At 43.0% G+C, this 23,695-nt stretch overlaps 1 protein-coding gene across 3 annotated transcripts; it reads right to left on the reverse strand.

The window, feature by feature from the left end:
- Positions 1-7,614: 7,614 nt before the first annotated feature.
- TRIM6 (tripartite motif containing 6) lies at positions 7,615-23,372 on the reverse strand. 3 transcript variants are annotated; one of them, XM_077866744.1, is made up of 9 exons: positions 23,264-23,340; positions 22,366-22,521; positions 14,980-15,469; positions 14,167-14,262; positions 13,279-13,509; positions 10,761-10,783; positions 9,283-9,383; positions 8,969-8,995; positions 7,615-8,746 (listed from the first exon to the last, which is right to left on the reverse strand). In XM_077866744.1, the coding sequence occupies exons 3-9, from the start codon at positions 15,400-15,402 to the stop codon at positions 8,184-8,186; spliced, it is 1,464 nt and encodes a 487-aa protein (XP_077722870.1). In that variant the 5' UTR covers positions 15,403-15,469; positions 22,366-22,521; positions 23,264-23,340; the 3' UTR covers positions 7,615-8,183. The 3 variants fall into 3 exon arrangements, with proteins under 3 accessions (XP_077722870.1, XP_077722871.1, XP_077722869.1); XM_077866745.1 differs by lacking the exon at positions 22,366-22,521 and having other exon boundaries at positions 9,283-9,380; positions 23,264-23,372; XM_077866743.1 differs by lacking the exon at positions 22,366-22,521 and having other exon boundaries at positions 23,264-23,372.
- Positions 23,373-23,695: the final 323 nt, after the last annotated feature.

Below are 23,695 nucleotides of genomic sequence, written 5' to 3' on the forward strand. Positions count from 1 at the left end.
TTAGTGGAAGAGGTGTGAGTCTTGATTACCTTAGACATTTTTTTTTATTGTATGATTCCATTTATATGAAATGTTCAGAACAGGCAAGTCCAGAAAGCAGGTTAGTGGTTTCCAGGGATTGGGGGTGATGGGAGTGACTGTGTCATGGGCATAGGGTTTCCTTTTGATGAAAAAATTAAATAGTAGCGATGGTTGCACACATTGTAAATGTCACTGAATTATACATTTTAAAATGATGAATTTTTATTTGTGTCTTACCACAATAAAACTTCAGAAGAATGATTATGAGGGAGGGACAGAGGGAGGCTAAGAGAAGTAGCAGGGATGGGGACCGAGCAGAAATGAGTTTCAGTGGGTTAAGTTGAAGCCGTGGTAAATCCAAGATCTTCCCACTGTTGATGAGCTCAGGTTGACATGCTGCCTTAGTCAAGGCATTTCCTGGTCATTTCTGGTTCTGGAGCCAACTCCCACTTGCTCATCCTTCTACATACAGAAGGAGTTGGCGGCTTTCCTCTCCTCTTCACTACCTGCTTTACATTTGGGGTTCCTTGTTGCCACAGGACTCTCTACAAAGCAGACACTGTACTCTCTTGCTTGCCTCAGAACAGTAGTTCTGTTACTTCTTATTTCAAGATGTTAGTACAGCTTTCACTTGCTTAAATTGTAAATACTCATAGTGATGAGAGGACACTCCTTCAGGGATTCCCTGACCTCTTCCAGGTGGTCTATTAGAAACAATATAGAATCCCACGGAGAAAAAGACAAAATCACAGCCAATCTCCAGAGAGGCCATTGCCTATACAGCATCACCACCTGGAGTCGAGCATTCATAAGCATAAACTCCTGTTGGTTTTTCATGTTTTCATTCATAGATTTTGAGAAAATAAACCCCATCTTGACCTGGGTTCTGGCCTTGGTTTCTTGGGTCTGGATGGTGGTGCGGACGTGTTAGAGGACACTCCCAAGGGTTAAAGGCAGAATCCAAGCAGGATGAAGAGCTTCCTTGTGTTCCTGAGACCTTGAAACGGGCTATTTTAATGCTCCAGCCCCTCTCAGCTGTGCAGTGATTCACAGTGGGAACGGGTATTTCTGAGGAGTGCAGGGGCTGCAAGTTCTAGGAAGCCTTCCTCCAGTCACCGCAGGCATCCAATTGTTGTAACTCGGGGATTTCCTGCAGTGTTGTGCTGATTTCCACGCACAGGGCCGGCTTTCCCCAACTCCAAGACGTGGATACAGGAGAGGCCAGGAGTCCTGCGAGTACGAGTGGCTCTCCGGAGGCGGGTGGCGGGGGCGCCGGCACTCCAGGCCGAGGCCTGCAGCTACCTTAGGCTTTTATATTTCATTTCTCTGCTTCCTACTTTTTTTTTTTTTTCATCTTCCTTTCTTTCTTTTCTTCTCTCTTAATGAGAGACTCAGAGAGGCAGAGACATAGGCAGAGGGACAAGCAGGCTCCCAATGCGGGACTGGATTCCAGAACCCCAGGATCATGCCCTGAGCCAAGGCAGACACTCAACCAATGAGCCACCCAGGTGACCCTTTACCTCTTTAGTGTGATTGTGATGTACCCAGACGTAGCTTTATTTGCATCCTCTTTATAAACTTCACTGAGCTTTTTAAATCTGTGAATTTATGACTTTCACCTAATTTGGAAAATGCCAGTAATTATTACTTCTAAACTTATTTCCTATCTCCAGTCTCTCATGTCATTTTGGGATCTCAACTACACACTTTAGATCTTCTGACATTGTTCCACCAATAACTGAGGGTCTCTTCATTTTTTTTCTTTTCCTCTCACATCTTAGAAAGTACTTTTGATAAATCTTATGGATCATTATTAGAAATATGACTATCAGGGGTGCCTAGGTGGCTCAGTCAGTTAAAAGTCTGCCTTCAGCTCGGGTCATGATTGCAGAGCCCTGGGTTCGAGCCCCACATCAGGCTCCCTGCTCAGTGCTTTTCCCTTTACCTCTGTACCTCCCACTGCTTGTGCTCTCTCTTTCTCTGCCAAATAAATAAATAAATCTTAAAAAGAAGAAGAAATCTAACTACGGTGGTCAAAGGAGAAATGTGGTTGTATGTTTGTTAGATATTAAAGGAGAAATGTGGTTGTACCTTTCCCCAATGCCACTAACAATGTATGAGAGTGTCTTTTTTTCTCAAAATCTTGTCAGAAGAGTTTGTTATCAAGCTTTTGACTATTCGTCACTCTGCTAGTTTATCAAGTGTGGCTGGCCACTCCACAAAAACGGCTGCCGATAATTCTTTCCTCTACTGCACACACAAGCCAATTTCACCCATCATGAGGTGCAGTCTGTTCTCCAGCCCCTTGAATCTGGGATGGCCTTATAACTTGCTGTGACCAATAAAATAGGATTGCAATGATCTGTGAATTTCCAGGCATTTGGACCTTGCAACTTCTATTTTGCCCCCTTGGGGAAGCCAGCAGTCATTTAAAAAGCTCAGGCTAGACAAACTAATAAGAGACCAGGTGGAGAGAGATCACACCAAAGACAACAGAAGCATACCAGTGGACATAAAGGCGAGGATTTTTCTTGAGTTGCTTCTTCATAGCATAAACCTGAACTGTTCTTGGCATACTATAGGGACACAATATTTATTGAATGAAACATGATTGAATGAATAACCTTTTTTTGAATGATAGAATATATGACTTCAGTTGCTGGATAGAACTTTTAAGGTGCTTGGATACCCTGAAGCCTGGTGATCCCCTAGTCGGGGACAGTTTGGTAGAGTTTTAGAATGTTTGATTGGCATTGGATGATGCCAGGGAATGGGATTTGGGAAACTCTCACTACCCAATTCATAGCGTTTTTCAAGAATTCCCACCTCAGGTAGTTAGGCATTTCACTGCAGGCTATCTTTCCAGCAATATTTCCCATTTCATCTTTCATAACTGTTTCTCAGACACAGTGCAAACTCATCCTTCACCACTCTTTAGTCATGCCAGGTGCTTCTATTATTTCTGTGTCCTTATCCTCATTTATTTTTTTCTGCCAGGAATATCCTCTTTCTTTGGCTGGTTGGTGAGCCTGTACTCAGATCCCAATCATTTGAAATCTTACCTTTCATAGAGCATGTTATAAATCATCTTCCCAACTAAGCATTTTAAAATAATAATGTCTTGATGAGAAAACATGTTTGTATTCTTTTTTTTTCATTTTAACAGTTTTTATTCAAAGTTGCATATAAGATTAGTTATGCATCTTTTCAATTGTTTCTTCCTTATATTTGTTCTTTTCCTTTCCTATTAAGATTTGGCTTTACAGGGATCCCTGGGTGGTGCAGCGGTTTGGCGCCTGCCTTTGGCCCAGGGCGCGATCCTGGAGACCCGGGATCGAATCCCACATCGGGCTCTCGGTGCAAAGACTGCAAAATACCCTTTAATGTACAGCCAAATCTTTTTTTTTTTTTAATTTTTATTTATTTATGATAGTCACAGAGAGAGAGAGAGAGGCACAGACACAGGCAGAGGGAGAAGCAGGCTCCATTCCATGGAGGGAGCCTGATGTGGGACTCAATCCAAGGTCCCCAGGACCACACCCTGGGCTGAAGGCAGCGCTAAACTGCTGAGCCACCCAGGCTGCCATATTTACAGTTCTTGCTCTGGTCAGAAGTCCCAAAGGGATTGAACTCCATTTTGGCCACTGGTGCTTCAGCAATGGTCACAAAGGGAAGAGGACATTCCTCTTTTTAAGAAGTATATTTTTTAGTAAAGCAGGTAAATGTGGAATAATATGACAATAGAGTCAAATAAAATGTTTATAAAAATAATTTTTCAGTGCAGAGATATTCTTATCACATCAGAAAATATTGCTAAATATTTTCTATGTTATACATATTCTATCCAATACATATTTGCCTTAAAAATATATATATATTTCCCACCTGGAACTCATACTTTTACTTTGAATAATAGTGGTGAGAGGGATACCCCTGTTGTGTTCCTGACCTTAGTGGAAAAGCAGTTTTTCCTCATTGAGGATAATATTAGCTGTGAGTCTTTCATACATGGTCTTTATAAACATATGTGGATGTTCAAATTAGTCCCGATTTAAAATGGGATTAATATTTGCTAATTCCTATTCAAATGCAAACAAGATTATTTGGTGCACTAATGCTAACAATTCATTTATTGGAAATAACACATTTAGGGACGGTATTGTGGAGTAGGGCATGTGCAGGTTTGAAAAGTCATAAATATGTGGCCTCTGTATGTGGGTTGGAGGGAGAGATGTTAAAAAGGCAGCTCTACTTCTGGGTTTCTTGCAGTAATAGCTGGCCCTGAGATCTTCAGGCTATTACATTTTCATCTCAAGAACATCTCTTGGTATTATCTTCTATAACAGTAGTATAACTAATGTTAAGTTTGTCCTCCTCTTATCAACTATTTTATCATTATTGGTGAGTAAAGGCTTTACTTTTTATGATATGGAATTATCGCACCAATAACTTTAGAGGAAGTTTGACCTCTTTATTTTCTTTCAGTAAACACTTTGTTTATTGATATTCAAATCCTTGTCTATTTAACTCTATTTCTTTCCCCTTTAACTCCATTATTCAGTAATTAAATGAATATCTATTTCTTGTTTAAGAATTTTGTCCATCCATGCTTCTTCCTCTAGTTTCTTTTGAATATTTCATATCTTTTTATATGTCCAGAGGCCCAATCCCCTCTGCTCACCCCTCAGTACTTCAGTCTCCACAGAGGTCTTTCCTGGAAGTGACAAGGTAAGAGACAGAACCCATTTACTATCTGTTCAGGAGTCCATTCACATCAGAGCATACATTCCAGATTTGGCTGTCCCTCAACCTCCTGAAAATCTTTATATACTATCCACCAGTTCCATTCCTCTTGTTCTGTTTCTTTAACTTATTACCATTTGATCTTAGCTTGGCCTTTTAATTTTAAAAAGATGGTTGTTACTTAGCCCATGTCCATGTGTATGACAGGAAAACATCTCATCTCTTCCCCTTTTCTCTATGAATTGTAGGCTACAGGATGGAATAAACATAGTTCCTTAGCAGGTCCTGGATCTTCTGTAATGAGAAAGAGGAATTGCCTAAGATTCCAGGCACTCATTGTGTCCCATGTAACAGACTACTAGGTCTCCACAAAAATCTGCATTTTCCTTCCCTTGAAATTTGATTGTACATAATTGCAAATGGTGGGCAGCCCCAGTGGCACAGCGGTTTAGTGCCGCCTGCAGCCCAGGGTGTGATCCTGGAGACCCTGGATCGACATCGGGCTCTCTGCATGGAGCCTGCTTCTCCCTCTGCCTGTGTCTCTGCCTCTCTCTCTGTGTCTCTATGAATAAATAAAATAAATAAAATCTTTAAAAAAAATTGCAAATGGTTAGACAAGTTTACAACTTTTCTTTATAGTTAGATGTGGCCCCATAGCTATTCTCAGCAATAGAAAGTGAGCAGAAATTAGGAATCTCATATATAAGTGAAGAATTTAAGAAGCAAATTGCCTCCCTGGGTCTTTTTTTTAAACTATTCTACTGGCTTGATGCTTAGGACAATACTATCTTTGGGGATGCAGAGATTCAGATGAAGAAAGCTTGGAGCATGAAACCCATATGGAACAGTGCTACATGGCACTAACTACACTCCTGTTTGATTTTTATAAGAAATGAAATTCTTTAGTATTTGATCATATTTAATCATAGCAGGTTAGTCTATACCACATTATGCCCAAAACATCAAGGCCACTTCTCCCCAGAACCCCCAGGAGAGTCAGGGCTGCAAATTCATTCCTCCAAATCTCAAACTGGACAACCTTCTCCAGATTTCACCAACAAAATCCCAGGAAGTACTTTGTCTTTCCTTATTGTGTAAGGTCATTCACTGAACACCTCCACTGGTAGAGGACAGCTGGGCTAACTCCTTTTAACCTGGAAATTATTACATGGGAAAATAAGTAGAAGGGATTAATTACTCAGGCAGATTTTCTCTTTATCATCTCTCATTCTCAAACCCCCACCACCTCTACGAGCAACCATTTGCCAGCTTTATCTCCTTTTATATTTCCTGATTGAAATGCAAATCAGGATGAAGCGTATGCATTTGGCCTCTGGTCTCCCACAAATTTCATCTCCCAAATAAAATTCTGCCTTAGAGCAAACCAATATTGGGTTTTTACTATAAACTGTACTTCATCTCCCCCACAGATACCAGAGCTGAGCCTGAGGATGAGCTACTTTGTATTTCTTCAGACTAAGTGCTCAAAAGACTGGGGGCTAAAGACAGGGACCAGACCAGGTAGAATGATTTTTTTTCTGGCCATGATCCCTTTCTATGATCTTCCACATTGTAAATTTCTAAATATGTTGAGATCTCCTTCTGCCATTACCTTCTACAAAAATGCCCCAAAGGGAGGAGGTCTGTGCAGAGATGAACATACCTTCCCTACACAAGGGCCCCTGGAGAGATAGAAATTGCATTTCAGAAAGAGCTGTCCAATAGAAAGGCAATATAAGCCACACACGTAATTTTAAATTTTCTAGTATCTACGTCTAAAAAGTAAAATAAAACTGGTGAAGTTAATATATATTTATTTAATCCAGTGTATGCAAAATATTATCATTGCTATCTACAACAGAAAAGTTATACTTTACATTATTTTTTTAAACTAAGTCTTCAAAATCAGGTGTGCATATTATATATAGAGCACACTTCAGTTCAGACTAGTCACATATAAAGAACTCAACAGGGCAGCCTGGGTGGCTCAGTGGTTTGGCGCCACCTTCAGCCCAGAGCCTGATCCTGGAGACCCGGGATTGAGTCCCACGTTGGGCTCCCTGCATGGAGCCTGCTTCTCCCTCTGCCTGTGTCTTTGCCTCTCTCTTTCCCTGTGTCTCTCATGAATAAATAAATAAAATATTAAAAAAAAAAAAAGAACTCAATAGCCACAGGTAGCTCTTGGCTACCATATTGGACAGTAGCTCTAGTCAGCTCCTTGGTATTTGTTTCCACTCTCACAGCCACCTCCTAATTTCTTTTACAGTTGGCTCAAAAGCATATAGCACCTCTAGCAAAGCCATTGCAGCTCATTCACAGGCTGCTCACATTTGAGCATAAAGAAAGGGGGTGACACTGGAAAAAGTCATTCTCTTCCTAAAAGTGCTTTATATTATTTTCTTTGTATGTTTTCCTCCCATTCTGAGAGAAAAATCTATATTCGATCATCATTTTCTTTTCCCTTTTTTCTACTTCAATGAATTTGGGAAATTTGCTTTAAATTTTCAATTACTAATCTTAAATTTTTAAATCCATAAAGGCTGCAGTGAAAACTGAAGTTAAAATTTGATTTAAAGCCACCAAAATTAACATTATAATGGTTTTTAGCACTCAATCCTATATATACTTACACAAGGGATCCCTGGGTAGCACAGCGGTTTAGCGTCTGCCTTTGGCCCAGGGCGTGATCCTGGAGATCCAGGATCGAATCCCCCATCAGGCTCCCAGTGCATGGAGCCTGCTTCTCCCTCTGCCTATGTCTCTGCCTCTCTCTCTCTCTCTCTGTGTGTGTGTGACTATCATAAATAAATAAAAAATGAAAAAAAAACCTATACTTACACAAAAGTATAGTACTTTTTTTGCTCATTTATTGCATTTTACAAAACCTGACATCGGTGTTACAACACTGTAACATTATAGGTCGCTTTTTTTCATCAATGGGGATGGTAATGAAACCCACAAAATATACTAGCAAAAACAAATCCATTATTGCATATGAGGAATAATGATTTATTTCAGGACTTTGTGTTGCATTTAAAAATGGAAACAAATCAATGTATTCCAATGACAGAATAAACAGGGCACAGGATTATATCAATAATTATGGACAGTATCTATTGAAATTCAATTTTCCATTCAGTGCAGAAGATGATAGCAAATTAATAGAAAAGAACTTCCTAAATTTGATCCCATGAATCAACGGTAATGGTAAAATGTTGAAAGCTACCCTCACCCATCTCAATATTGGTAATTAATCATTCAGGGATGTTCACAATCACCTCTGGGTATATTTTGGCACTGGATAAATGTTTGAAGGGAAGGGTGTGAGAACGCAGGAAAACAGAAGTGCAGAAAGACTGAGATACAGATGAATCTTATTAGAGGGTCCTGCTCAGATATGGGTGGAGATAGCAGAATGTTCAAGAGCTTGGGCGACGCAGGGTCATTGGGACTACACAGTTGCAAGGATTGAAATATGGAGAAAGGGTGGTAGGAAAGTAATATTTAGAGAAAGTATAGATGGGAAAGCCATGGTTTGTGACATTATAAAAGGAAACAGTGCCGGCCTCGTAGTCTAAGAAAACCCCAACACGGCGAGGGGGTACCATCATGGAGAGGAGCAGGGAAGTAGAAGATTCCTCATAGGCTCTATATTCATGTTTATGATGGAGCCCAATCACCCAGTATCCACTCTGAGGTTGATATCTGGAGTAGACATTTCGATTGTTCGTAAACTGGCTGAAACAGTACGTTGGTCCCACTGAATTACTGCACACCCCCAGGATCCAGTCAGTCTTCTTGGCCACATCTACCTCCCAGTAATGTTTCCCAGAGGAGAAGTGCTGAGAGCCCAGGATACCACAGTCATAATGCTCTTCAAGGTAAGACGCAGATAGCTTGGCACCCACAAATCTCACCTGTCTTCGGTTTTTAGACATGACAAGATTTAAGTTAGCCGTGTGTGGATTCAGAGTCACGTCCACTGTGGGAAAAGGTACAACATCAGCAGATAAGGATGGGTACATGGGTCATAAGACACAGGGAAGAGGGAACACAGAAGTGGAGGAATGGAACTATGTGGGGGGTTGGAGAGATGGTACTAACACCTTGTAGTTGAGAGTGTGTGTGGGTATGTCTGAGTGGGAGGAGCAGGTGAGAAAGGCCAAGGACATTTCAGCTCAGAGAGGCCATGGTTGTTACTTACCCCAGTAGCTCTGGACATCCGTCAGTTCTGTAATGATAAACAGAGTCAATTATGTTATACAGAATTGACAGTTTCAGGTCGGCTGTCTCCCCCTTATTGACTGAGGGGTGAGGCAGGAAATTCTATAATGATGCAAGCTGGCCATCTCATTCTGCCTTATATATGAACTGCATCTTCTTCAGCATGGTTATGTCCCTCTCTCTCTGATCTCTCTCTGTACCACTATTACCAAATACCAACTCTACACTCCATTCTATGTATTGCTGAGGCTACAATAATTTCACATCCAAAAGCTGTCCCCTGAATCTCCTCACCTCTAAACACTCGCAGCATCTTTTTGAGATCTGGAACTCGAAACATACTCTTCAGCTTGGTAGGGAGAGCTTCTGGCTTCTTTAGGGTCCAGAACTCACTTCTAGAGAGAATAGACCTTATGAATCTCCTACACTGCTGGCCTTGGGTTCCTCCAACACCCATCTTCCCCATCAACCAGGCCCCTGGGAGAACTTCAGCATTCTCTCCTAAAGAAAATGAGCAACGTTCTGCAAAGAGCTCTGGCACTAGAACTGGAAGACCTGGACTAGAAACTAGCTTCTCACCATCTGTGCAAACTTGGATAAGATCTAACCTTTCAAAGACTCATTTTGGTTTGCTTGTTTTGTTTTTTTTGTTTTTGTTTTTTGTTTTTTATAAAACACAATAATTTTCCCTTCTCTCTCTACATCCTAGGACTATATAAAATAATGGGCTGGGAAATATTTTTCTACCTCTAAAAAAGATACAAAATGTTTACAATGTCAATGTCATCTTAAAGGTCTAGTATAACGGACTGGAGATGTGTGTGTTGACAGGGAGAACACCAGGAAACTGCTGCTGGGGCTCTGAGAGTATCGAGTAAAGGGCTTCATTGTGAAGAGTGAGTTAGGCCTTAGGCTCTCCTAAAGGCTTAGGGAGAAAGGCCTGCAGAACAGTGTTTTAGGAGGGAATATCTCTGTCTCTGGGAATATCATGCCAGTTGGAGAAAGAAGACATCTTTATCTCCAAGCCAAGAGTGAATATTTCAGAAGGGACAATGGACTCTGTGTTTCATGTGTCTATGAGGAGCTGAAAGGTACAGGTGTGTGGGCAACCTTAGATGTCATCTTGATGGATGAGATTCTAGAGTATGGGAGAAAGAAGAGAACATGTTTTGTTTCAAGGCCAAAACCAATCTTCTCAAGACCTTGTCTATGTTTTTCCTGGAATTGAAAAAAAAAAAAAGGAAGTCTGAGGAGAAAAAGGTAGTAAGGCATGGACTTTTCAAAAGCCAAAAGAGAAAGGGAAATTGAAGCGAAATGCCCCAGGTGTTGTATTTTGGACCTTGGAAAACACAGATGGGAAATTTCCTTCTGATAATATAGATGGACAAAGAAAAGCTGTGTAGTTTGAGGTAACTATAAGCTACTAGAATCTGGGTTGGAAACATCCAAAGTTTTGTGGCAATGGAGTCTGGTCATGGGATACTAGGGGAGTTAATGATACTGCAATTTTTATTCTTAAGAACACTACTGTCCCCAATTTGTGACCAACCCCCCCTTCATCCAAATTCTCTTACCATAGAAACCAAGTCATTCCCTTTATTTTGGGGAACCCAAAAATTCTTATGATGAGCAACTCAAGGCATCACAGTCCTATATCTTCCCTGCCTTGTGATTTTTCTTTTTTCCTTTTCCACTGCCCACAAGATAACTCTATGGGTGCAGAAATCCTTGTCAATCCAAGGGGACCATTCTGTGTTCTCTCCTACACATACCTTTTCATGACATCACTCACATCCTAGGAAGGAAAGAGAAATGTTAAGTTAAAGAGTAATAGAATAGGCCTCACCCGTTAATAGCCTCATCCATATTCCTTATCCCATTCCCAACACCCCATGATATGATGGGAATAAAAAAGGACCCAAACTGGAGGTCACAAAGTAGATTAAGAACTCAGAGCAGACTGTCCCTGAGACTTTAATGTAGGGATGTCAGGAAATGATTCAACTCATTCATTAGTACCTTTATTTTGATGATAGGGTGTGTGCGTAATGTTAAATATGCACACTATCTATTAGAACTAGAGAATCCCACATGATTAAGTCATCATTTCTGTCCTTGAGATGCTTACATTCTGATTGCTAAGGATACAAGAGCCTTAAATGTGGTTATTTCTCAAACTTTACCTCCTCTCACCCTCAATGCTATCCTTTCTGACCTCATCTAGTTTTCTTGATTTTGACACACACTCATATTCATGGTTTCTAAATCTGTACTTCCACTCAGATGTCTCTCATATATGCCAGCAAGAGAGCTATCGGCACCACAAACTCAAAACGCTTAAAAAAAAAAAAAAAAACCTTACTTTTCCTGCAATGGTGAAGTCTCTTATCTTCAATCTTCCTCAGTGTTGCCAGGATCCATTTAATCACCCAATTTAGACAAAGTATGATTCTAAAAACTACGTCATATTCACTTTGATGTCCCATCTCAGATCAAGCCAGTCCGTTTCACACTCATAACTTCTTTTAGCCACCTGCTCTTCACTGTCATCACTGCCACCATGGCCTTTCTGGAGCAGAGCCTCCCGCTTGGTCCTCATAGCTTCTGCTCTATGCACCACATTGACTGAAAGGACGGACAATGGCTTGATCTATGTAACGTGGCAATAACTATTTTCTGTGTTGGGCCTATTTTGGGTGGCATTTGACAGAAACACAACTCAAACTGGTTTGAATATGGAAAGCAATAGAGGGGGTGGATGTGTCAATTTACACCAAATACCTAGGATTGGATCAGCCTTAAGGCATGGCTTACTGAGGAACTCAATGGCCAAATCTAGGTGCCACTTCATGTCTCCTTCTCTTCCGTTAGCTTTATTCTCAAGGGTAACATTCTGATACTTGAAAGCCACAGGCTGGCATGGGCTATCAAATCTAACATGCAACAATGTCACATCGATACAAAAAAGGGGAGGAAGAAAGTATTTGTGCTGAGCGAGCTCTAGAAAACCTGACTGTGAAACAGCACTCAGGTTAAAACACCCATAAGGCAGTCATACAAACAGATGTGAGAGTCTAGACAGGTCCTGTCGAATGATATAAATGGATGAGCCCTTTGCACTTATGGAGCAATTTTTACAGCTTGAAGAGTCTGTGGAGGGGCTCAAGTGGGGGCAGGGAGAAGCATCAGGGCAACCCAATATCCAGGCTGAAGAAAAAGGACAAGAAAAATAAAATGAAGCAGTGCGTGGGAAAAGGTCCAATAGGTAGAATGTAGCTACTCCATGACCCTAATACTAGGACCCAAGGATAAGTAACTAGGACTAATTATTCTACCAATAAATGGAGAGCAAGAGGAAAGCAAGAAAGCAAACAGAAAATAAGGAATAGCCTGAATGTTCCAGAATGTTGAAACTACATCCAGTCTCCAGTCATACTAGTCATTCTATGCAGAAATCACCCGCTCAGATTTCAACTTTGGTTCAAGCTTCTGTATCAAATATCTCCAAACTGACACCTTGTACTCTCCAGGCACACACACATGCATACACACACCCCAGTACACACGTCCCAGAGCTCAGTCTTCTTTGTGTCTTAAAAAGACCCATTCAAACTTCTTTTACATGTTAAATGATTTTGCCCTAAAGATAGTGAAAGCAAAGAAGGACTGGTGATGACACAGAATCTCTAAGTACTTGAGCTTGGGTGTTTGCCTGTAACTAAGCTGGCTGAAAAGTACCTGACAAATCCCAACACAGCCTCAGAGTTGACAGATGCCAAATGGCCAGTGAATCTCAACAGGAGGAAGAGGGATTATGATTCCCCCAGGGACATTTGGCAATATCTAGAGGATTTTGATTGTTACAGCTGAAGAGAGATGCTACCGACATCCAGTGGGTAGAGGCCAGGGATGTTACTAAACATCCTACAAGGTACAGGGCAGTCCCTCATGGCAAGGAATTTCCAGTTCAAAATATAAACAGTGCCGAGATTGAGAAATGTTGCTCTAAAACATCAGTGGATATAACAGATCTTCTCCATAGTATCAAATAAACTTCTGGACTACCCTTTATATATAATAAATGAAAATGAGAATCCCCTAGCATTTATACCTTAATTATCCTATGTTTTACCCGTGACCTCTGCATAGTTTAATAGGCAAGAGGCACAACAGGGCCAAGCAAATCTTTTTCTTTCTCCTACCAGGTCATTAGTCCTGCATAAGAAGGGAGTGAAAGTCAGTCTCCCTTTGCCTTGACTCTCAGACTAAGGGCTCTTCCCCGAGTCTTACCTGCAGCAGCTCCATTGCTGACCCCTGACACCGAAGCTCCAGATCAGAAATGAGCTCCCTCAGTGTTTCGCTCTGCTGGACCAGCTCATTCTCAGCCTCTTCTAAAATACTCAGGCCCTTCCTCTCTTCCTCCTCCAGCTTTTTCAATTGTCGCTGCTCCTCTTTGTCCAGGATGCTTCTCAACTTATTAAATTCTGTCTGGATCCTGTGTCTCTCAGGTTCCATCTGATTCTTCAGGAACATGTAAGAGATAAAGGCTGCTCATCTGTTGAGCTTAGAGTCCCTACTCTTGGGTGGGGGTGGAGATTCAGGCTCAGCACCACTCTTCTGGCTAGGTCTCACCAGGAAAAGAGTAAAAATGGGAAGGGAGTCCCACAGAACCTGTTCTTTCCTTCTGCTTTGTCTTCAGCTCTTCCCAGACCATCAGCCCCAGGCTACCTTATCTAGGCCTCCAGGACATAGACTGTGGATCCTGGGGGAGGTCTAGATTCCAAGGCACCTCCCTGGCCTCCCAGGTCTCTGCATTGGCCTCCCCTTCCAATTTTGAATACCCAGGTGGGAATGATTGTGTGACCTGTCTTTCCAGGAGCTTCCAGAGCTTGAAACTGTAGAACAAGGTCTGGAATCAGGAATTGGGGGCTGCCAATGGTCATGGTTCCTCTCCTATGTAACCATCTTTAAGAACCTGAATTCCTGTTTGATATGTTCATTCTCTAACACCCCCTTCCCCATCCTCACCGAGAACAATGCCCTTGTTTGGAAGGGCTTCAGAAAAGAATTAGGCAAAGGGAAGCTCTTCCAGTCAAATCAGGGAACAGACAGACCCTGGGCTCCCATGCCCTGCCCTGATTCTTGTCCCAGGACACCTTCAAGAAGAATCTCTCTCACCTTCCATGATGTCCTCTTCCCTATGATAACAGCTGTTAGTCTCTCAGCTTCCTGTTGCTCTTGCCTCAGCTTCCCCAGAGACTCCTGGAACTTCTCCTTAAAGAAACATCAGGGCAAGCACGGTCAAGCACTAACTTGTCTCTGTGTCCAGAATGGAGTGAATAGGGAAGAGATTATGCTGACCTCAGAAGTCTCTCCTACCACAGCTGAAGAACCGAGAAGGCCTAAGGATCTTTTATGCACAGGGAGTGTGCATAAAGAGCCAAAGGGCATAGACTCATTTCTCTTTCCTCCCAGGGATAGAACCTGTTTATGAAGGACTTTTCTCTTACCACCACCACATCCCCCACACTTGATCATACCAAGTTATACCCTGCAGCATCCTCTACTCTTGCGGAGCAGGTCTTGAGCAGCAATGAAGAGATAAAGTCTCTACCCTTGGGCAGGGGGCATTTTCTAGGTTCATCCTCTAGGTAAATGGAAAAACTACAAAGAAATTAGATTACAGGATAAATGGGCAGCCTGGGTGGCTCAGTGGTTTAATGCCACCTTCAGCTCAGGGTGTGATCCTGGAGACCCAGGATTGAGTCCCGCGTCAGGCTTCCTGCATGGAGCCTGCTTCTCCCTCTGCCTGTGTCTCTGCCTTTCTCTCTCTCGCCCGCTCTCTCTGAGAATGAGAGAATGAATTCTCTCATTTATTTATTTATTCTCATGAATAAATAAAATCTTAAAAAAAAAATATTACAGGATAAAGAAAAGTCATCTCCTGCCAAGGGCCCTGCTCTTCCCTGCCTTCTCTGTTTGGAATCCTACCTGATACTCGTGGGCAACCTCCTCCATAAGGACCGTGTGGTGACCACGGTGCTCCTGAGACCGCTCACAAAGCCAGCATATAAGCTTCCCATCCTCCTTACAGAAGAGCTGGAGCTTTTCCCCATGGTGTGCACAGAGAGTCACTTTCAGCTGCATCCCAGGGCCTAGTACCACCTCTCTGAGCCTCTCCGCTATGTTGGCCAGGTGCCGATTAGGCCGCAGGTCCCCGGGCTGGTAGCTGGTCTGACATACAGGACAGCTGCTTTCCCCGTCTTGGCCCATCACCAACTCCGTGCTATTTCCCATGATGCAAGCTTGGCAGAAGCTGTGGCCACAGTCTATGCTCACGGGTTCTGTCAGGAGCTCCAGGCAGATGGGGCAGGTCACTTCATCTCGTATGTCCACCAGGACCGCTGAAGTCATTGTAGCTTCTCCCCTGGCTCTTGCCTGCCCAGCTGGGATTTCTAAGGCACTTCTTGCTTCCAGAATCCTGGGTAGATGGGCAAACAAAAAAGGGTCAAGGTAAGAAAAGAGTGCAAATAAAGGGATGCTGAGTATCCTGGACAACTTGGCCAGATACCCGGGTAACACGGTATTCAAACCTGTTATTCACTCCAGCTCATATTAGACATCAATTTGTACTCTCGTTAGAACAAGAATTACTCCTTGTTAAATTAAAGATTTTCCTTGACTCCTACTGGATGGAGGGACCAACTGAAGCCCGTGAGAGGAGTAGCCCTGCGTGAGCCACCATCTGTTTGATCTTTTCCCATCCACCAAAACACACCCTTAGTGTTAAAAGCATCAAAACACACGGCTGCCTCAGCATGTTTGCACTTGCTGTTACTGCTTGAAGGCCCTGCACCCTAATATCCGCCTGACTGGGTGACTTCATTCCACACTCTCCTTACACGCTCCCTTATCAGAAGAGCTGACTCTGTCTAGCCTAACTAAAGCATGGCCATCCATACAATCACTCTCCATATACTAACCTGCTTGCTTTTTCTTTTCACCACCACCTAATGCATATTTTTAATTGCCTGAATCCTCCTGCTAGAATATAAGTTCTAGAAATCAGAGACTGTTTTTGTTTTTGTTTTTTTTTCCCCTGTTCATTACTATATCCTCAGAAATATCAGTGTCAGGGATCCCTGGGTGGTGCAGCGGTTTGGCGCCTGCCTTTGGCCCAGGGCGCGATCCCCGGAGACCCGGGGTCGAATCCCACGTCGGGCTCCTGGTGCATGAAGCCTGCTTCTCCCTCTGCCTGTGTCTCTGCTTTTCTCTCTCTCTGTGTGTGTGTGACTATCATAAATAAATAAAAATTAAAAAAAAAAGAAAAGAAATATCAGTGTCTACACACAGGTCCTCAAAATTTTTTTTTTTTTATTTTAATTCAAGTAGACTCAACATACAGTGCTATATTAGTTTCAGGTGTATAAGGTCCTCAACTTTTGATGAATGAAAATCCAGAACTTCCTTTGTGATGAGCCTTCCCATGAGAATCATTTAGCATGAAGACACTTGCACCTTCTAACAGCTCTAACACCTTCTAACAGGTCAAAACAATGACCACAATAACTGTGAGGTAATATTTTGATTTTCATAACTATTTGTGATTTGAAAATCACATTCCCCTGCCTTCCTTATCCCTCATAGAAAAGCTCTGAAAATGAGAGTATTTTTGGCCTTTTGATAAAGCAATGGAGACATTGAGTGACATTATAAAACCAAACAGTCTGTAAGTCAGAGTTGGCAGCTGGCAGACCTAATGTGTCTACAGTCTTAGTTCAAGGCTCTGTCTGCAACCTCAGAGCTTTAACCAGACATTTGGTGGGAAAGGTGGTAAAAGTCGAACACGGACCCTTATGCATAAGGTGTGTGGAAATGAGAAAGGGCCTGTTTGATGAAGAAATTTCACCAGGGCCTGTCATAATCTTTGACAGGAGTCTCAGAGGACCCATGTTTTGGGGGGAGAGGGGAAAGATGAGGTGATGGGGGCCACATGCATTCCAGTGTAGGGCAGTCCAGAGAAAGACCTGAGGGAGATGTGTGCAGGTGGGATGGCTGGCACAAAGAGGTTTTACAGCATTTCAGGGAAGTAGTTTGGAATCACTAATGGGATAGAAGTGTAAACATGGAAGGAAGGGAGAAATGAAATATTGGCTCATGATACACATGAATGAAACTTGACAACACTAGGCCAAGTAAATGAAGCCAGACACAAAAGATCACATGTTATAGAATTCCATTTACATAAAATGTCCAGAATAGCAAACCTTAGATGTTATTTGTGGAGGGCTGATGGGAGAAAGAATGAGGATGACTGCTCATAGGTTTGAGGTTTCTTTTGGGGGGTGGTGAAAATAATGTGGAATTAGATAGTGGTGCTCGTTAGATGTATTTGTAATTATATCCCCCAAATACTGTATACCTTTAAAGGGTGAATTTTATGGGATCCCTGGGTGGCGCAGCGGTTTGGCGCCTGCCTTTGGCCCAGGGTGCGATCCAGGAGACCCGGGATCGGGTCCCAAGTCGGGCTCCCGGTGCATGGAGCCTCCTTCTCCCTCTGCCTGTGTCTCTGCTTCTCTCTCTGTGTTACTATCATAAATAAATAAAAATTTTAAAAAAGGGTGAATTTTATGGCACAAGAATGGTATCTCAATTAACAAATTGTATGAGAGGGAAAAAGAATAGGGGAAGACTACCATGACCTCCGGTTCAGTGCTCTCCTAAGCCCTGAGCTTGTACACAAAGCATGCCATGGGAGAGGACTGAAGTCAAGCATGGTTCTGCAGTTGGTGTGGAGAGATAATGATGTATGAAGGTATTCATTTCAAGAATAGTAATAGGAAGGTAGAAAATCATCATCAATACCATTTTCTGATCAGTTCTTCTGTGCTAGGCAATGGCTGAACGCTTTACAGACCTTGAACGAGCAAATCCCACAGTAATTCTATCAGTGAGGTTTAATAACACCTATTTTATGAAAGTGAAAAGTGAAATTCTTAAGGAAGTATTTAACTGCCAAATGTCTCAGAATGAGTAAGTGACAAAGTAAAAACTACAATCCAGTTTTATGCAGCTCCAAATCTCAGGTTATTAACTAGTGACCTGTCTGGTCCTTAAAGGGAGAGAATGCTTTCTTCATGCTACCCATGCCACATGCACGGGCGCTCAGATCATGATGTGACTGATGCTTTTCTCATTTTTAGGCTGTGCTGATTCATGATACCATGTTCCATTTCTCTTAACACTTAAAAGCATCCGATACCTCTTCTTAAGTTATCTGCAAGCTCCCTCCCCAGCCCAACTTGGCTTTATTCTTGGCAGCACATCCCATAGACCTAGGCTGCTTCCTTTTCCCTGGCAGTTTAGGGCAGAAAAGAAGGCACTGGTGCTAGAGTAACATAGACCTAGGTCTAAATCCTGAATTAATCGGTATCTAGCTTTAGAACACTGAAATGTTTCCTGATCTGAGCTGTGGCTTCATCCTTTGTGCATTGCCGAAATCAATTCCTCCCTTAGGAGTATAATTGTGAAAATTATCTGAGCCAATGCATAGAATAGTCTCAATAAAAACTAATTATGGCTACACTTATGCTGGCACTGCTCTCTGATCCTTCAATGCTCTTAACCTGTCACCATGAGGAAAAGGGCTTCTTAATATTTTTACTGGGGACAGAGCCAAGTCTGGTAGACAGATAGCTCTATATAAGTATCTGTTACAAGAATTCATCATTCACTTTCTTATCCCTTTTCATTTCTTCTTACTTCTTTTGGACTTAGGAGAAAAATCCACTATTTCAATTCATAACAAGATTTAACTCGATGGCATTTAAGGATAATGTGAGAAAGCCTGACCTGTGCCAGTTAGTCTGTGTGTGCTTGGGACAAGGTCAGTTAAGAAAGCTAGAATCTTCTCTAACTACACAACTAGAGATGCTATAACTTTCTCTAACTTTATTGTTTGTGAATTAAAATAGATGTTCTCATTGGAAAACACCATTTCAGGCAGCCCAGGTGGCTCAGCAGTTTAGCTCCACCTTCAGCCCAGGATGTGATCCTGGAGACCCAGGATCCAGTCCCACGTCCCACATCAGGCTCCGGGCATGGAGCCTGCTTCTCCCTCTGCCTGTGTCTGTGCCCCTCTCTCTCTGTGTCTCTCTCATGAATAAATAAATAAAATCTTAAAAAAAAAAAAAAAAAAGAAAGAAAAACACTATTTCTCATTATTAGAAGCTTTCAGTTGTTAAGTTATATTACCATTGTCTTAAATCACAATGAGAATTTTTTAAAGACATCTTCCTATGTATATATGTATAGAGTGAGTGAGTGTGCGTTTCCCCCATTTGATCACTTTCCTTGAAAGCCATTTGTTCTGCTTGCCTAGCTGGAGTCTTGTCTGGGACATTAAAGAACCAACTCACAGGGACGCCTGGGTGGCTCAGCGGTTGAACGCCTGCCTTGGGCCCTGGGCGTGATCCCACATCCCAGTTCTGGGCTCAAGTCCCGCATTGGGCTCCCTGCATGGAGCCTGCTTCTCCCTCTGCCTGTGTCTCTGCCTCTCTCTGTCTCTCATGAATAAATAAAATGAAAAGAAAAAAGAAAAGAAAAAGAAAAGAAAGAAAAGAAAAAAGAAAGAAAGAAAAGAGAAAAGAAAGAAAAGAAAAGAAAAGAAAAGAAAAGAAAAGAAAAGAAAAGAAAAGAAAAGAAAAGAAAAGAAAAGAAAAGAAAGAAAAGGAGTATCTGGCCCTTTTGAAAAAAAAAATAATAAAGAACAAACTCACAAATACACTGCCTAGTTGAAGGCATGCTAGCTACCCCTAGGATCCCAGTTGAGACCTTTATGTACAGAATAGGCCATGGGGCATTTCTGCATCATAAGTGCAATGCAATAATACCAAAAGCTGGAAATAATTCATAGGGGCACCTGGGTGGCTCAGTGGTTGAGCGCCTGCCGTTGGCTCAGGTGGTGGGGTATACCTCAGGGTCCTGGTACCAAGTCCCACATCATGCTCCCTACAGGGAGCCTGCATCTCACTCTGCCTGTGTCTCTCATGAATGAATAAAATAAAATCTCATAAATAAATAAATAAAAATAATTCATAAAACCAATAACTGGTAAATGAACAGACTGTGGTATATCCATACAATGGCATTTTACCAAACATAAAATCGAACTGATACTTAAAAACAAGTAAATCTCAAAAGCATGATACAAAGGGAAAGAAACTAGATTCCAAAGGTAAATTATTATAGGATTCCATTTATACGAAACTCTAGAAAAAACAAAACTATCCTATTTCAAAAACAGACTAGTGGATGCCAAGCCCAAGGCTGTGGGAAGGGGATTAACTCCAACACAAGGAACTTTTGGGGGTGATGGAAATGTCCTATATATATGACTGTGTTTGTGAATGCACAACTGTATACATAATAAAACTCACAGAATTGTATGCTTAAAGTTGATTTAATAGATGTAAATTATAACTCATTAGGGCTGAAGAAAACAGAACAAAGAAGAAACATATTTAGAAAAGTTGAAGGCTTGGTTTTCTGATCTTCTACGCATAAATTAGAACTGAGCTGTCAAATATGGTAGCCACTTGAAATGAGCATCCAAAATGTGGCTAGTCAAAAATGAGATATATTATGCATCAACTATACACCAGATTTCAAAGAACTTGTTAGAAAAACAAATCACCTAAAACATATCATTAACAGCTTTTGTATTGATTATACATCCTAATATTTTATATTATTGATGTATTGAGTTAAATAAAATATATTCAAATCAATTTCACCTGTTTCTTCTTTTTTTAGGCCACCAGGAATTTAAAATTATAAATGTGGCCCCATGATATTTCTATTATTTCTTTCCATCTAATGCAGTACTATAGATATTCAAGACAGAGAAAGAATTTTGAGCAGAAAAGATGCTGTAAGAGTTAACGTCTCTTGTCAAAGGGTTTAAAGTTGAGGCTGGAGAAAGAAATTTGAAGGAGGGGAACATACAGTTAGCATGTTTGACTAACCCTTGCCCACATCCCAGAAGGCCTTTGACTGCCTGTATCAACAGAGCGAGCCCAGAGGAGAAAAGGCAGGTCAGCTCAGCCTTCCACGGAGGCCTGTCTCAAGAGCAGTGTGGTTCGACCAGGAGATGACAGCCTGGCTGTGAGAGGAGCAGTTCCCAGAGCCCAAAATGCCAGAGCCCTGTGGATCACATTTGCAAATGAAAGAGCCCAAATTCAAGACCGAGTGGAACTATTAAATCAGAAGCAGATGCCTGAAAAACAATGTCAGGTGATGGCGGAACTACCAGCATTGGCGTCCAGTGGAGCTCTTTATGCAGAATCTCAGCCTCATCTGGGCCAATTCAGTTTCTGCAAGTCAATAAAGATCTCCAGGTGACGCCTATGCACATCAAGGTTTCAGAAGCCTGGTTTTACAGAACGGCGCTTCCTTTCCAGGCAGATGCGATTTAGGGGCAAAATAGCTGGAAAGGGGCAGGGGGAGAGGAAGAGTCAGAGGACGGGCCAATGGTTAGATCTGAAGCATCCAATAGAAGCTCACAAGTCAGTATCAAAAGGACTTCAGAATTAAAGTCAGCGACTCGGGAGGGAACACTAGAGACTAGCCCAGGCTGTGGGCTCAGAATGAGTTAGAAATAAGATGGGCAAGACTAACCCCCCAGCTCGGAACTCTACTGAAAATGCAGTAAAAACCTGAACAGGTGGAAACTGCATTCATAAGTAAGTTTGGTTTCTCGTACTTAGGGAATAATTATATATATATATATATATATATATATATATATATATTTATTTATTTATTTATTTACCTTTGTGTAGGGTTCAATTCTACTTTAACCTATTATCTGGAATGGATAATCTGAAAGGTGGCACTTGATAAATATTGGAATTGGAACACAACCAGCTTCAAATTCTTTTTTAAAAGTACCTCAAAAGAATCTCTATCCCAAGCATTTCGGAAATTTATAATTACTTTGCAAATTCTTAAACTACTGTCCCGCACAAGTTGTCATCTTCTCCCTGAGTCTTAGATAATCCATTAACTGAGGGTTTTTTTTAAAAGAATTGTTCCCAAAGTTCTTATTTCTCCCTGCATTTGTGATATTCCACTTGTAATTTCCAATTTTTAAAACTCGTTATATTTTCACTTGCTTAGAGGTTAGTCATATTCTTCTTCATCATAGCGCATTTTAACATATTTTATTGCCCACTCTCTTCTTGCAAAAATTGTTCTGACTGCAATTTTCTAAAAGGTCGGCGTTGACTTGGTCAAGAATAATGACCTGATTTGCTAATTTACTATTTGTCAGGAAGTCGCCTGTGTGTTTCAACCTCTCCCTCGCTTAATGCTCACCAAAACTCCAGGGTGTAAGTATCACTCGGTCCATTTTGCAGATGGGAGAAACGGAAGCTCAAAGACGTCCGTGTCCGAGGCAGAATTTGGCCACAGGCGGTTCTTCAGCCACCGTTTCTGCCTCCATTGACTGATTTTGTCCCTAATCTCGCGGAGCTCATTCGCAATGAGGATGAAAAAGAAATAAAAATTATCTATATCGTGAGCTCAGGAAGGGAAGGGGCCTCCTATCTTGGTCTACTGCCGTCTCCCCTCCGCCAGGAGTGACAGTAAGTGGCCCGTCACGGACGGGCAGGCGTGACCCGCACAGCGCCAGCATGAGATGCCCCAGGGGGCCCAGAGGTGAGCGGCCCCGGGCGGTCAAGACCCCCCCCCCCGCCCCCAGCAGTTTTGAGTAGATGGGGAGGCCCAGGGGCGCGCGGGCCTGCTCCCTTCCCAGGAGGGCCGCGCTGCAGGGCCAGGCCTTGCACAGGCCCGCGGCCCCGGCGAGCCGGAAGGCTCACCACCCCCAGCTCCCTGGAGAGCTCAGGCCCTCCCGGGTGGAGGGTAAGCGGTGTCACTTCCTGGGGCCGAGCGCAGCGACGGGGGAGGGGTGCTGACCTGGGCGCCCCGGCCGGTCCCACGGTTTGCGCTCCTTGGCGACCTCAAAACTTGCAGCCCGGCCTCCCTCACCTCCCGCGGCCCCGGGTCCCCGCGCTGCGCACAGACCGCCCAGGGCTGCCGACCGGCGCGTGGCCGGGCCTTCCGAGCTCCCCGGCCAAACTCGAGGCCGCTCAAAACCAGAGGTCTCCGTCACCCTTGCCCGCCCGCGATCCCCGCGACCCAGCCTGCAGGGCGGCTCGAACTCGGCGCCGGCGGGGACGGCGCGGCGGGCCAGGAGGCGGACAGGCTCACTCACCTGCACCTGGGGCCTGGAGCCGAGCCGAGGTCCCGCAGCCGCGGCCGCCCGCACCCAAGCCGAGACTCCGCGCCCAGGGGCGGGGCGCCGACAGCCAGGGCTGCTGATAGGGCCGACCTGGCCGCGCGGGCCCCGCGCCCCGGGGGTGTGGTCGCCGGGGCCCCACCTGCCCGCGGGGGCGCTGTTGCGCTTACCTGTGCGCCGCAGCTCTGCGGCCTTGGAGAGCACCTGAGCGCCAGGCACGGCGCTTGCAAACTGCCTCCACTTGAGTTTTCCGACCTCCGGTCAGTGTTGAGGGACGCTGATAATACGCCTGTTAATTAAAATGTCTGAATAAAAATATCCAAACTTAGAGGAGTAGGTAAAGAAAACCACTTCGCACCATAATGGTATGTTTTGCAAGAACATCATTAAAATTTATTGAGTTAAAAA

The sequence above is a fragment of the Canis aureus genome, chromosome 23 (genome assembly GCF_053574225.1).
Source record: "Canis aureus isolate CA01 chromosome 23, VMU_Caureus_v.1.0, whole genome shotgun sequence".
Lineage (NCBI taxonomy): Eukaryota > Metazoa > Chordata > Mammalia > Carnivora > Canidae > Canis > Canis aureus.